Consider the following 14,615-nt stretch of genomic DNA (forward strand, 5'->3'; position numbering starts at 1 on the left):
TTTGAAATCTCATATAACTTAAAATCATTTTTGAGATTCAACCAAACATACTTGGCTCTCGACGAAGATTTTCCTTGGTAGTTAAAAAAAAAAAAAATTTGGTTTTCCTCAAATACCTAAGAACTATATAATAAATAAATATCAGCCGAGTTGGAACATGTCCACAACCAACCGAGTTCTCCGAGAGGCTTCCTTATCTACGTGCTCAAGCCTGCCACCCGGCCACTGCGATGACCGTTGGTCTCTTTTCACTATTGGTTGTGAGGACGTGGGGGTTCGTTGGGCCCCACCTGACCTTGTCCGTGTCATTTATTTCGAGCCCTCGACCCAGATGATCCCTAGATCGGGGTTTCGAGCTCGGCTTACCCTCGGAGGGCGCTTTTTCCCGGCCGATTTTCCGATCGGTTTGCGGTGAGTCATCGCCTTCCGAAAACCTACTCTTCTTCTAGATTCCTGCGGAAACTGAACGATTCTCTTTCATCTACGCCGTTATGATTAGTATGCAATATGTGGAATTTATAGCGGTCATCTTTAGATCTGTTATCTCATTTTTCTTTTTGCGTTTTTTTTCAGACTCCAAGAATCCATTTTCCGGATTAGTTTTCGTTTAGTATGATCTGAATCTCTCTTTTTTTCCTATTTTTGACGTATTCCGGTGGAAATTTTGAGAGTTTGGGGAGGCAGATCAATTATGAAACTTAGTTTTTTTTTAGGGTTTATATTGGGTTTGGAGTTATTTTAGGGTTTTCTGGTGGTTTAATCTGAATTGGCGCTGTCTGCAGGTCGGGTTGTTCGGTTCTCCATGATGGCCGATAAGCGGATCTCCGTTGCACCCTTGTTTATTTTGCTGCTTATTCAGTGCTTTGCCGTCAGCATCAACGCCGCAGAGGAGGTGAGTTTTGAATGGAGACGGTTATGTTCCGTCTTGTTCCTCCTTGTTCGTATGTAGATTCTCTAAATCTGGTTTTCTTCTCTAGGGTTTTAGCTTGCTTTGAATTGATTCAGTGCTTCTTGTCCAGTTGTTTTATGAATCCTTTGACGAATCATTCGAACGCCGGTGGATTGTATCTGAGAAGGATGACTACAAAGGTTGGTTTATAAAGTTGTAGATCTTAGCGTTTTATAGGTTTCTCTATGGATTTTGGTCACGATTAATCTTTACTATTTTTTCTAATTGTTTGATTTAGGCGTATGGAAGCATGCTAAGAGTGAGGGGCATGATGATCACGGCCTTCTTGTGAGTGAGAAGGCGATGAAATACGCCATTGTCAAGGAATTGGACAATGCGGTAGAATTCAAGGATGGAACTATCGTTCTGCAATTTGAGACCAGGTTGCAGAATGGGCTTGAATGCGGTGGAGCTTATTTGAAGTACCTCCGTCCTCAGGATGCTGGGTGGAAACCTAAGGAATTCGACAATGAGTCTCCTTACACTATTATGTTTGGACCCGATAAATGTGGTTCGACCAACAAGGTGCACTTCATTGTTAAGCACAAAAACCCTAAATCTAGAGAATATGTTGAGCACCACCTCAAGTATCCTCCATCCGTTCCTTCGGACAAGCTTACTCATGTTTACACTGCAATAGTCAAACCTGATAATGAATTAAGGATATTGATTGATAGCGAGGAGAAGAAGAAGGTAAACTTCCTGTCACAGGATGATTTCGAACCACCTTTCATCCCGCCTGCTACCATTCCTGATCCAGATGATAAAAAAACAGAGGATTGGGATGAGAGAGCCAATATCGCAGACCCTGATGCAGTAAAGCCAGATGACTGGGATGAAGATGCGCCGATGGAAATTGAAGATGAGGAGGCTGTAAAACCTGAGGGTTGGTTGGATGATGAGCCTGAGGAGATTGATGACCCAGAGGCTACTAAGCCAGAAGATTGGGATGATGAGGAGGACGGAGAGTGGGAGGCCCCAAAAATTGATAACCCAAAATGTGCAGAAGCATCTGGTTGTGGTGAGTGGAAGAGACCTATGAAGAGGAATCCAGCCTACAAGGGCAAATGGCATGCCCCGATGATTGACAACCCTAACTACAAAGGCATTTGGAAGCCACAACAAATTCCAAACCCTGATTACTTTGAACTCGAGAAGCCCAACTTTGAGCCAATTGCTGCTATTGGAATAGAGATTTGGACAATGCAGGATGGGATCTTATTCGACAATATTTTGATAGTAAGTGATGAGAAGGTTGCGGAGAGGTACCGTGAGACAGCATGGAAGCCCAAATATGATGCTGAAAAGGAAAAGCAGATGGCTGAGGATGAGGCTGCCAATCTCCCAAAGGGGCTCGCAGGCTTCCAGGTGACGTTTTTAGTGATTTTTATGTGTTTATATTTGGGTTACAATTTGCTATATGAATCTTTTATACATTTTCTTACCTTATGCTGAACCCGTTCTCATTTCCTGCAGAAAAAGGTTTTTGATATCCTCTACAAGATAGCTGACATTCCATTCTTGGAGGCATATAAAGTCAAGATCATTGTAAGCGACTCACCTTCTCATACATTATTAGTTAGGAAATTATTCATCTTTCAATATATCACAATGACATAATTGTAATACGTGAGGATTGTAATTGTAGTATGACTTGAGATCTTTGGCTGAATGGCTTCTGTTATTATTTTAGGTTTGATTCATAGGGTGAAAATTTGGACGCCATGTGACAATATTTCCATTAAGTTTCCTGCTTAATTTCACATCAGAAGGCTGATCTTTTGTAATTCTACATGTTATCTGTCTAAATTTATTGTCTCCATATGTGCACTGGAATTGTTTGAACTGCATTGTTGCTTTATGTTTTTCAATTCATGAGTATCCCTGAACCTTGTTGGATGTGTTGCAGGATGTTATTGAAAAAGGTGAAAAGCAACCCAATCTTACAATTGGTATTCTGGTTTCGGTTCTGGTGGTTATTGGCACACTCTTCCTAAGGGTTCTTTTTGGTGGGAAGAAACCGGCTGTGAGTTCTTTCATCTTCCTTCTGTAGTGCTTTCTGTTGCAGTATGGTCTTTGAGTTTCAATTGTTTTGCTTCTATAGTGCATATCTCAGAGATTGACTTATTTCTTTTTCTTTTCTTTTTTTCTTGCTGTAGGCTGGACCTAAAGCGCCAAAGGAAAAGAAGGATGACCATTCTGCAGAGACGGATAATCAAGAAATTTCTGCTGAGGCGGAAGATGAGAATGAGAAAGAGGAAACTGCAGCTCCTCGCCAGAGGAGATCTAGGAGAGAAACATAGGCTTAAGGGAGTTGAAATTTGAACAGAGTAACTTTAATAGCCGTGTGCTCTCTGTCCTCCACTTCTGAGCCTGATATAGTATAGGTTGTAATGTAGATGGGATGTTGCAGTTATCAGTATGTTTTTTGTCATTTTAGGCTCTTCAAATTTCTGTGTTTCCTGTTCTAATATCTGGTCCTGTACTCATTTTCATATCCGAAGAGATTTCATTGGAAAAGTCCAGCTTGGTTTCGTTGTACCTCATGAATTTTGTCGTGGTCTTACCATTGGTATCAGGTTTTACTGCTTTTGTACCATACTTGTCTCGTTCTATGATCAATGCTCTCGAAAAGAGGCTCAAACAGATACTCTGCTGCTACATGAGCCACATCATCACGGCTATAGCTTTGTGATTGTTTTATCTTTACCTGTGCACTGAAGTAGAGTGCTCAATTTGCAAATTTTACAAGTTTACACTTGTGGTTGCTTCTTGACTGTGTATGACCTGCCTCGTGCACTAATGCTTTTCATGTCACAACAAGGTCATGCTAACTGATCAAATCTAATCAAACTTCCACTCGTGATGGCTTGAGGCTGGTCACTGGTATGGGTGGGTTGATGGCTTGAGGCTAGTCTCTAGTGTGGGTATGCTTCGCTGAAATATAAGCATTGACGATTCCATTACCAAATATTCTGTTGAGTACATTAATACTTGATTCATGTGTTCCTGCATGTTTGTTCTTGAATTAACTGGATAAATACAACATAAAGAGATGAAGAAAAAGAGCTCGGAAATTGAACCATTGAATTTAAACAATTGGGAAGTTAGTTTATACTTCATAAAAAAACTTGCTGTTAAGTTGGGAGTTGGCAGGAAACATTATTATTAGCAATGTTTTTGTTGCTGTAACTTCGGTTAATCTTGATTGTCTCATCTGGATAATGTATTTTGTGTTAAGACCTATTATTCATCTTCCAGTATGTCCGAGTGTCTGTTCTATGCTTGACAGTGTATTTTTAATGAGCTGTTGTGTCATGCAGTTGCGGTCCGAGCCCATCAGACAGTTTCCTGAACTAAATGATAATCATGCTCTTAATCTCCTGTTGAAAATTCTGACATGTTTGGTTCTGTTTGTTGCTTGGATGTGTTATTTATTGATTGCTGCTTGAGTATACTGTGTCTATGTTCATATTTTTCCAAACCCCTTGGATCTGACATTGGGTAAATCTTATCGAAACCTGCAATAATGAAAAAGAATAGTTGTTGCTAGAAAATTCCTGTGCACACAAATGTTTGCAAAAATGCAAAAACATATAAAATAAATCCAATAAATGCATGATATTATGGTGATGCGTTAAAAAATTAAACTTATCAATGTGTTGTTGTTTTTACCATTTTATGTATTTATTATACTAAAGATATAATTAATCAAAATGTGATCAATATTCGCAACGTACGTGTTTAGATTAAAGTTTTCACTCTTCATGCCCTCAAAGGCTCGGTACATCTAGCTAGGGCTGCACAACAAATCGTGCCAGCCCGAGCTCAACTCGCTTTATGTTCGGTATTTTCAACGAGCTGAATCCATAAAAAGAGCACAAGCTTGACTGAGTAGGCGAGTCGAGTTTGATCAACTGATGGGGCTTGTTTAACCTGTTTAAATTTGATTAAGCTTGGCTTCAGCACATTATACATAATATAATTTATATATTGGACAATGACAATATTGTACGACAAAAATAATGTGTTTCCTAAAATGCTTCAGAATTTACCAAATTTGCCGAATAGATATTATCGAAGGTTCTTAATTTTTTATTGTCACTTTTACCCCTTGCATGTGTGAATTTTTTATTTTTGCATGTCATAACCCTAAAATAATACACTCTTGACGAGTTTCACGCGATCACCAGCGAAAATCATAAAATTTGTGAAAGTCCCATAATTGCTAAATTATTGATGAGTATTGCATATACGAATGTGAAATTATAAAATAGTTGTGAAAGTCTGATATTGCGAAATCTGTTATTCAAACTTCACCCGTATTTTACATCATAATCCAGCCAATAAGAACATGCAAGCTAAACTTTACTTATGTCTAAGCAAAATCATATAACTTAAAACATGGTTCACTAGTCAAAATACACATAGCATTAAGTTGTGTATAAAAGCATTTTCTTGCTTTCCACGTTCCCTACAGAGCTCACACAGGCCTAACAAAAATTCAGAATATAACAGGGGATGTTAGCTTTCATCTTCAAGTGAAAGATCAAAAAAATTCCATTACAGCTGTTCGTAGTAATTTCTGAATTGCAGTGTATTTTTCTATCCTAACCATACAGGTTAGAACCCATTTTCAAAACAATTTTTAAAAATATCATAATTCTTCAAGAAAAATTAGTCAAATATATTTTTATTATGATAGGCCTCTCAACCGCTTTTCAACAAATCAAATTTTATTGAATAACTTCTTACCATGGATTTTTTCTGCACTGAACCATGTCTAGGCACAGTTCAAATTTCAAAATTTTGCAAAATCTATAAACTCACTTGATTTGGGCTAGCTTCTGGGCCTCACAGGTAAAGCATAAAACTTTTGTTTTGTTTTTCGTTGATCCGTTGTCGTGTCTAGTAGACTTTAGCCAAAAATCAGTCTCATTCAAGTTAAACTTGATTCTAAAACATGTCTTGCACACAGGACAACAAATCTGCTGCCTATTGCAGTATCCGTTTGGGACACTTTTAGATACCAAATGGATTTCAGTTTTTTCTAGGATCTCTTCAATATATCTGAAAGGTCTCCATAAATTTTTACGGTCGTCTAACACTGTCTCTACAAGACAACAAATAAGCACATTACAAGCTTAATTAATTTCATGCTCAACATCATAAGACACAAAAAAAGTCTCATAAAACCTATGCTCAAAAATTCGATATTTATTTCTTCAATACGAACAACATGCTTATGAGGTATGACAATGAAAATCAAACCCTAAGAATGATTATATATGCTCATTTGTAATGAGATCATGACAAAACACACCCATAAAACAAAATAAAGGCACTCACACAACCTAATCAAATCAATAAACGTAAAAACACCTTTAACATGTTTCAAATCATATGAATCATAAGGTATGCTGAAATATAATTCAAATAGCATAGGTTTAATGAAAAAAAAGGTTTTAATACAACTCACACATTTTTTTTTATTAAACCTTAAAAGAAACCATAAAACCTTGTTTTATTTTTATAAAAATTCATATTCTAATCCTTATAAAATCTTTGGAAAGGGTGTTGATATGATCCAACCTTAGGTCTGATCGAACCCACCATGGAAAACATATGATCCATGTATTGGATCTCAACTATATCTGTAAGAAGAACCCTACCGCATATGTGCGTATATAGGTTCTCACACCTTCATCTTCCATTGAAAAAGCTTCAAACTGTGCAGCTTTAATGGCTGCACACCTTCTCCATGCTCGACAAGAGATAGAGATAGAAAACCAAACTTGTGGGAAGAGGGAGAGAACAAGAGGGAAAGAAAGAGAGATAAGGGAGATAGAGAGATAAAGCGATAAGGGGGATTATCCAAGGGGATTTTCCCCATTTTTGTAGAGAGGTGGTTTCTCAAACAACCTCTCTATCCCTTTGGTGGGCCGCACTAGGGTGGAGCACCCAGTGAAATTCCCCAAAAATAGGGGAGAGGTGGTTTCTTACTCTATCCATGTGGGCCCCACTAGGGTCAACACACCTAGTTTTCCTACTTGAGAACTTTTTTTTTCTCTACCTCCATTAATCTAGTTAATTAACCTAATTTACCATGTGGGGTCCACTGGGGGGCATCCCACCCTTTTCTAGAATTCTTTAATTAATTAATTAATTAATTTGATAATATCTCTAACTTCCTAATTGGTTTGAAATCTATTACATTTACCTGCTTGGTTATCTTTGTTTAGATAATTATATTCATAGTTTCAAATGTCATGGGACCCATGTGAAGAATCGCTACGCATTATGGACTCGCCACTTTACGTATAGAGGGTGTAAAAGACCACTATACCCATGGCTACCTCCACAGCCCCTGTGGGCCTCTACATTGACATATGGCATCTCTCTGGGCTGTGAGTGACCCACTAGGCCCCATATGACACGTGACATCCTACAGGGACTCTAGGTTGGGTCCAAAATGCGGTTCAGTCATTTTCAAATACATTTCTAAATCCAATCCAAGTTTTAAAAAAACCAAAATGGATGTCGGTCCATTTTAAAAAAAACATTTTCTAATCCAACCCAAATCTAAAGTTGCAAATTTGGATCTTCTACCAGATCCATGACCCATTTCGAATCTAACTAGGGTCCAAATTAAATTTAACATCTTGAATTTTGCTTGAATTTAGCTTAATTTTAACCCGAATTTAAACTAAATTTTGCTCGAATTTAAAAGTTAAATTGAATAAATTTTGCAGGTATTACAGAGGTTTTTCCCCGTTGGCCAGTCACTGTCGATGAAGGATTTTCGCAAAGTTGCTGCTCGCCAAAATATTCACATAAATGTCATTGGAATGTCACCGAAAAGATTAAGGAACACTGATTAAGTACTATAAGAACATTAGGTGTTGCAAAATAGGGCATCCAGATGAAAAAAGGGTTGGAAAACAAAGTGTCATTTATATGAGACATAATTGCACAAGAAAAAGTAATTTCGTACAGGTGCCATTCAAATAAGAGATTTCGAGTTTCACAACTATTTTATAATTTCATAATACTCATCAACAATTTCGCAATTGCTGGTGATCGCGCAAAACTCGGCATGAGTTTGACAAATTGTTTAAAAATTAGCAATCTTTTTGTAACATCACAACCTCCAATGTGATTTTGGTGACGAGTTCTGTGGGTGTATTATTTTAGCATCAAAACGTACAAAAATAAAAAAATCGCACCTGCGAGGAGTAAAAGCAAAAATAAAAAAATTTAAAACTAAAAACTAAAAACCTACGATTATAGGGCATTTTAGGAAACATGCTATTTTTGTCGTATAATACAGTCATTTTTTCACATATATATATATGTACAGAGTATTAAATATGAACAGTTGACGTTAATTAATCTATGGTTCATACTATGTAAAACAAAAGAGGGTTAATTAGGGTTTTAGCCCTCTTTGGTTTCCCTCTTAATTATTGTTGTACCCAATAAGTCGGGCCACGGCTATGAACAAAATTCAGATCAATCATACGACCAACTGATTCGTCAACTATGTGACAAAAGTGGTTACATAACTGCCGAATGCATGTGGCTTCAATATCTTCGATGATAAATTGGTCATGAAGTTTCATCCTCTCTTATCATCTATTGTGATTATGTTTTTGCTACGGTACCTTTCACAGTCGCAACAAGCATATCGTATTGGACGTTCACTTTGTGCGGGACAAAGTTGTTGTTCATGCTCGTGTTGTTCAACTTGTATCGACCAATTCGACCAGCTCACAAATTTTTTTACCAAGCTTCTTGTTATTCCATGGTTCAACTATTTAAGAACCAAGCTCAACGTCACCCCAAGCCCGTTTCGGCTGTTGGGATATCAAGACACACGAATTTGATCTAATTTCCGTTGTCTAAATCCAACAGGATCCAACTTTCTAAGAGAACAGGTTCAATAAGAAAATTTCTAAAGAGAGCAAGACGAATGAAGAAAAACCTCTAAAGAAAGTCCAAGAAGGAAACCCAAGTTTATGAGAATCTTATTGCTAATAAAGTTGTAATCATGAGAGACTTTTATGTAAACCTGTTAACGAAAATCCTTATCAAGATTGAAAAAAGTTGTCTATCAATTTGTAAACCAAACTATAAATAGGGGAACATATCACACGTTAAGTGTCTAAGAGGGATAGAGGCATCATAGACGTAGGTCATCAAGACCGAACCACGTTAAAGACTCGTGTTATTGGCTTATGCATGTAAGCAGTGTTGTGAGAGGCGTACGCCTCAGTACTTGAAGCGTACGCCTCACAGGCGAGGCGCACGCTCAAGGTACTGAGGCACACACTCAAGGTACTGAGGCGTTCTGGAATTGCTTTGAATACATAATTATCTAAAATAATTTCAAATATAACACTGTTTGGATTGGCCTCACTATGATTTCAGCTAAATGTTTGATGCAAGTTTCAATATATAGCATTAATAGCTCCCGATTAATTGCGTGGTGGTAAACCACTAAAAATCTTGCATTAGTAACTTAAATTTACATATACCTGTATATAAGTAAGAGATGTGCGCAAAAGTGCATTGCTGAAAAACTATAGTTTCATGATAGTTCTATTGCTATTGCATGTATGCATTTGATATGTCCAAGAAAAAAATATTTATATGCATCACTAAGATTTTTTTTTGTTTAGGCCGTTTTTGATGGAAACAAATTCAAGATTATAATTTAAAAAATTGGGAGTTATTTATTTTTCAAGTCCTTCAAAAACCTTATATTTACTAAATCAACCATCAAACAAACTCATATATGTATATAACAAACTCATATATGTATATTTATATTAAAAAACCATTTACCAATGCTATTTTATTAATATTATATATTTTATTATTTTGATCATGAAGCTTACGCTTCAACGCCTCGAGGCTTACGCCTCGCTTCATAACATGCTGAAGGCCTCCATAACGTCTGTGTTTCCTTGTTCTTCACGCGTGGATTTCTTTATTCTTTTTGTTTTTTCTTCTTTGGGAGGTTGGTGACAATGTACTCAAACTAATTAGCTGAATCTAAAGTCACTCTCTCTCTCTGGACTTTCTAAGTTTGGCACCTTAGGGACTCTCTCTCCAGATTTTATAAGTTAGGGGTAGTAGGGTTGGATTGAGCAATGATGGATGAAGCAGATAGGTCATGTGGGTGCAGGTTATGATCATATCAACTGCTTGGATTTGACTCAATGTATACTTGAGTTGCCTACTGTGCTCAATGCATTGAGTGAATTTTATTCAAGAAAGAATTCTATTTGTGGTAAGCAACACTAGCTAGAGCCAATACCACTGTAGGTTGAGAAAAAAATGAGAGATAAACATTGGATAAAATTCCTAGTTTGCTTCCATTCACCCCTGTGTCATCACTTTCAATACCTCCTAAATTTAATGATGCAAGTTGTTTTCATCAAATCTGACCTTATAGATTGATTCTTAAGTTTCCTTTGTATCATATATTTTTAATTTAAAAAATATGATTTTTAAATAATAAAAATTATGTATTTTGTCAACCATTGATTTTTGAATCGCCAAAAAATCCCATGCACAAGTCGGATTTAATTAGGCCATTTAAATGTCATATCGACCACATTTATGAAACCTGATTTGATGAAAACAACTTGCATCATTGAAATCCTGAGGAGGGGTATGAAGATAGGTTTGACATAAGGTATGAGTGGAATCGACTTGAAAAATTCCCATACCAATCCAAACTTGATTTTCTATGCTTCTAAACTGGTAAGAAATAACGGGTGTAGATATGATGTGAACCCTGATGCAACTATTAGAGTCCTAAGACCAGCAACATTTATGACTATCAATGGTTCCTTATATTGAGTAGGAAAAGTATCAATACTTATTAATTGGAGCTAAACAATTGCTTAGTTTTTTATTTTTGAAAATTTCCCTTATTTTTTTCAAATAAAACCCTTTTTATATCTTACTTATATTATTCACGTTTTTATTTTTATTTTTTCGATATTGGATTTCTCCTATATCCTCATATTGTTTAGTTTTTTTCAAAATATTGCGATATTGTACCAAGAACATGATTTGTGACGTTAACTCTCGGTGGTGAAGAAAACACAGATCTTTAGAACCCTGAACTTGATGCACCCTGAAACCCACCAAGTCAGCCATGGTTTTGATGGATAATCAAGAAAAGTGAAACGGAAAGAACGGTCAATAAGATCTCGTCTCCAACTGCCTCGCTCCGCGTATCAATGCTCTCTTGTAGTTAATCTCATCTGATTCTTTCTCTCTAATCTGAACCAATCATCACTTGCCAAGAAGCAGAGAATGGGGAAAATAGCAGAAAAAATAAACCCTAATTTCCGTGTAGAGACTTCCACCGATTCTTCGCTCCTATAAATCCAAGAGCGCTCGGCTGTGCTCTAATTTCTCCCTTCCTTCCTTCTTTCTTCATCTTTTACAGATTTGGGGCTTCTTTTTTGGTCATTTGCTTTCTTGGGGTTACTGTTTTTTTCTGGGGATCAGAGGCAACCTAGCTTGGTGTTCAATCAAGATTTCGGCCAGAAGACGGTCGGTGATATTTAGAGGGAGATTCAGCACGTACAGGAGCAGAGGGTTCAGTGGCAGCCGACGCTCGGGGAGATGACCCTCGAAGATTTCTTGTTCCACGCGGGTATTTCGACGCAAAATCTGGAGACTTAAATTCCTCCACCGATGCCAAGGGAAGTTATGCCTCTTCCCCAGCAGGACTGGATGCAATATCAGTTTGGTAATGCGGCCGCCGCTTCTTGTTTTTCTTCTTCGTGTGTTTTCAGGATACGTTTTTTTCTTCACAATCCTGATTCGATCACCCACATTCTTCTTGGATGATTTAAGGAGAAAAAAAAAGGATTGATTTATCATTTGTATTCGAAAATACTGCAAAATTCCTTGCTTTATCAACGGAAAAAGAAAAAGAAAAGTATGAAATCCCATGCAATCTAACAAAACGCAAAAATCAAACTCAGAGAACCAAAGGCAGGAATATCGCAAATCGCGACTTCCATGTAAGAAATCATACAGGCAATCCTCACAAAATCACGACTTTAATGCAAGAAATCATATAAGAAAATTTCTCAACATCATGAAATCGATTTAAGAAATCATACCGGCAAGATGCTCACAAAATCACAACTTCTATGTAAGAAATCATACAGGAAATTCTCACAAACTCATAACTTCGATGCAAGAAATCATACCAGAAATTTTCACAAAATCGCGAATTCGACTTTGAGAAATCATAGCCGCAACTCTCACAAACTCGCAGACTTTAAAGGAAATCGTACCGGCAATTCTCTTGTAAAAGGGACATCTCCGCCTCATACCACCACCCGAGCTGACGACACCTTCCCCTACACGACGCAGCTTCCGATTATTCTGCCAAACCCTAGAACCAGAACCGACGGATCGCTTGATCAACGATCCCCCCATCCGTCGAGTCGGCGGCTCGCTTGAGCCCCCACATACTGAATAGATCGGCCTGAACGAGTCTCGGCTCCGTCGTCGACGGATCGAAATCCTTCTGCAACAAGGAGGAGAAGTCCGTGCCGCTCCGGTAGAACGACTCGGCGAAGCTCTCGTCGGCGGCTCCGGTTCCGTCATCTTCTCCGACTCTCCGCCGCCTTCGCCTTGCGCATCGATCGAAGCAAGAAGGGAAGCCGTTCTCGTTCAATTCGTCGGAAATGGATGAGAGATCGTCGATTGTGTGTGTGGAGAGTGGATCAAGTCAGGGGTACCCCTAACGGTGAATGCCATCGGACCAACATGGTTGGATTCCTTACCGTTCAGTTGGAGCTAACAAAATTTTTCAGTGTCATTGATGCTCTAATGGATAGCATCTTGAGCATCTGTAATAAACGGCTGAGAGAAAAGTCTCCAGCCTTTGTGGTTGGATGCCGTTCATCAAGTAGATGAACGGCACCTAATTGACCGTCAGGAGTACATCGGACCTGATCCACTCTCATACAGATGTGCGTGCGTGACCACAATTGCATTTTCAGCCAAGTAACGTACACGAGATTCAAAGTTCAAACCCCCAATCCATCTTTGATCACTAATTTGTCACTTTTACCTCCGAAAAAGACTAATTAAGACTGCCAACCTTCACGTGGACAATCTGCCATTTTCTCAGCCAGCTTCTATAGTGGCTGAGTTGTCCCTGACATCACCACCTTTTGATTGTATTAGGCAGACCTTGAAAGAACAAAAACCACCCATGAAAATTTCTCTGAAATTCCTGTTTTACGCGTTTAACTATATCAATTTACACGGAGGCATGTCACAGAGCGATCAATCACCAATCGACGATCTCAATCCAAAAACTTTTAGGATCTTGAGGAATTAACACAGCATTGAGGTAAGAAAATGGGAAAAAAATTGTAACATTTTATATTTTACAGTATTCTCTTTTCGTGGTCTCTAACTTGTTTCATGGTTTCAGATCTCTGCGCCTTTTCGGTACCTTTCGATCTCGCTTTCTTTCTTCTTTGATTCCAAACGCACCATTAAATCTACTGCCTTTCCTTTCTGTCTCTTTAATGGTCTCTAACTTGGGTTTCCATTGTTGAGACCTAGAACCGACCAACTGCTTGTAGTCCTTCTGCAACTCTGGGATGGTGCACACCTTCCCTTTCGGTTGCTGCTGCTGCTGTTGAAGCCGATGTTCACCAACTTTCCCTTCTTCTATGAGCTTCGAGATGAATTCATCGGAGACTCTAATCTGAAGGGACCCCTCTGGCGTCTTGAGTATGTCAAACGGTCGAATGCCTGCAACATTCTTGACTACTCTAGAAGAAGAGGAAGCGAAAGAAGCCACAGTGACGAAGGAAAGAACGGATTGAAAGAAGTGCTTGGGGAGGAGGAAGTATTTATGGCCGAGTTGGAGTTCTTCATCGGCAGAGAGCGCGGGGATTTTCTGCCCAATGTAGAAAGAATCGGAGTGGCAGATCAGATGCTTAGGGAATTCCACCATCAGTTCGGATGCGTTCACCCGCCTGTGGTAGACCTTAACGACTCCATCTGATTGAATGAGCTTCACTGTCCTCGCCGGCGGCTCGGGAGGGAACTGCAAGCAAGAAGAGTGGTTGCCCATCATCTGAAAACACCACGAGATCATCTGGAGGTTCAAAAACTTGACACCCATCGTGGAAGACCCAATCTAGAGACTAAAGAACATGATCTTGGTCCAAAATCTTAGATACCCACAAGGAGGAAACCGCTTTAGACACTAAAGAACATGATATTTGTCAAAATCTGAGATACCCACAAGAAGAAAGACGATAAAGTGTCTAAGGAGAAGATCTGGCAAGAGAGTTGGGAAAGAGAGCCAAGGGAGGAGGGGTGCTTGATTTTTCTCGGTTCTTTTCTTAGGGGGGAAATTTCCTGGATGGTTCTGGGGGCATAGGTTGAGGAGTATTTATATACCACAATAATAAAGGAGGTAAGGGTTCTTTGGCTGAAGAGAGAGGCGTGACACTCGGGACAGCAATCTACGGAGTCAATTCACGATTGGCTGTTTGACTGCTCTGCACGTTTGGTATTTTTGAAGACCCACCTACAGCCTCCAGTCTTCAAGATTAAAAAACATAAAATAATACTCCATGCGGACACACTCCAATGCCCA

General features: G+C 38.6%; 2 protein-coding genes across 2 annotated transcripts; one reads left to right on the forward strand and one right to left on the reverse strand.

Moving 5' to 3' along the window:
- The first annotated feature begins 339 nt into the window (after positions 1–339).
- LOC149851579 (calnexin homolog) lies at positions 340–3,548 on the forward strand. Its single transcript, XM_090001495.1, has 7 exons — positions 340–411; positions 783–892; positions 1,020–1,089; positions 1,188–2,317; positions 2,426–2,497; positions 2,859–2,975; positions 3,109–3,548. Exons 2-7 carry the CDS (start codon positions 803–805, stop codon positions 3,250–3,252), a joined length of 1,623 nt encoding a protein of 540 aa, XP_089857621.1. The 5' UTR covers positions 340–411; positions 783–802; the 3' UTR covers positions 3,253–3,548.
- A 9,873-nt stretch (positions 3,549–13,421) lies between these two features.
- Positions 13,422–14,135, reverse strand: LOC149851580 (uncharacterized). Its single transcript, XM_090008792.1, has one exon. It carries the CDS (start codon positions 14,133–14,135, stop codon positions 13,422–13,424), a length of 714 nt encoding a protein of 237 aa, XP_089864918.1.
- Positions 14,136–14,615: the final 480 nt, after the last annotated feature.

The sequence above is a fragment of the Nuphar pumila genome, chromosome 1 (genome assembly GCF_984573655.1).
Source record: "Nuphar pumila chromosome 1, dmNupPumi1.hap1.1, whole genome shotgun sequence".
In the NCBI taxonomy this organism is placed as follows: Eukaryota; Viridiplantae; Streptophyta; class Magnoliopsida; order Nymphaeales; family Nymphaeaceae; genus Nuphar; species Nuphar pumila.

Coding starts and splice junctions, on each gene's coding strand:
- LOC149851579 (XM_090001495.1), top strand. CDS start 803: ATGATGGCCGATAAGCGGATCTCCGTTGCACCCTTGTTTATTTTGCTG. Junction 893..1,019: donor GCATCAACGCCGCAGAGGAG/GTGAGTTTTGAA, acceptor CTTCTTGTCCAG/TTGTTTTATGAATCCTTTGA. Junction 1,090..1,187: donor TGAGAAGGATGACTACAAAG/GTTGGTTTATAA, acceptor TGTTTGATTTAG/GCGTATGGAAGCATGCTAAG.
- LOC149851580 (XM_090008792.1), bottom strand. CDS start 14,135: ATGGGTGTCAAGTTTTTGAACCTCCAGATGATCTCGTGGTGTTTTCAG.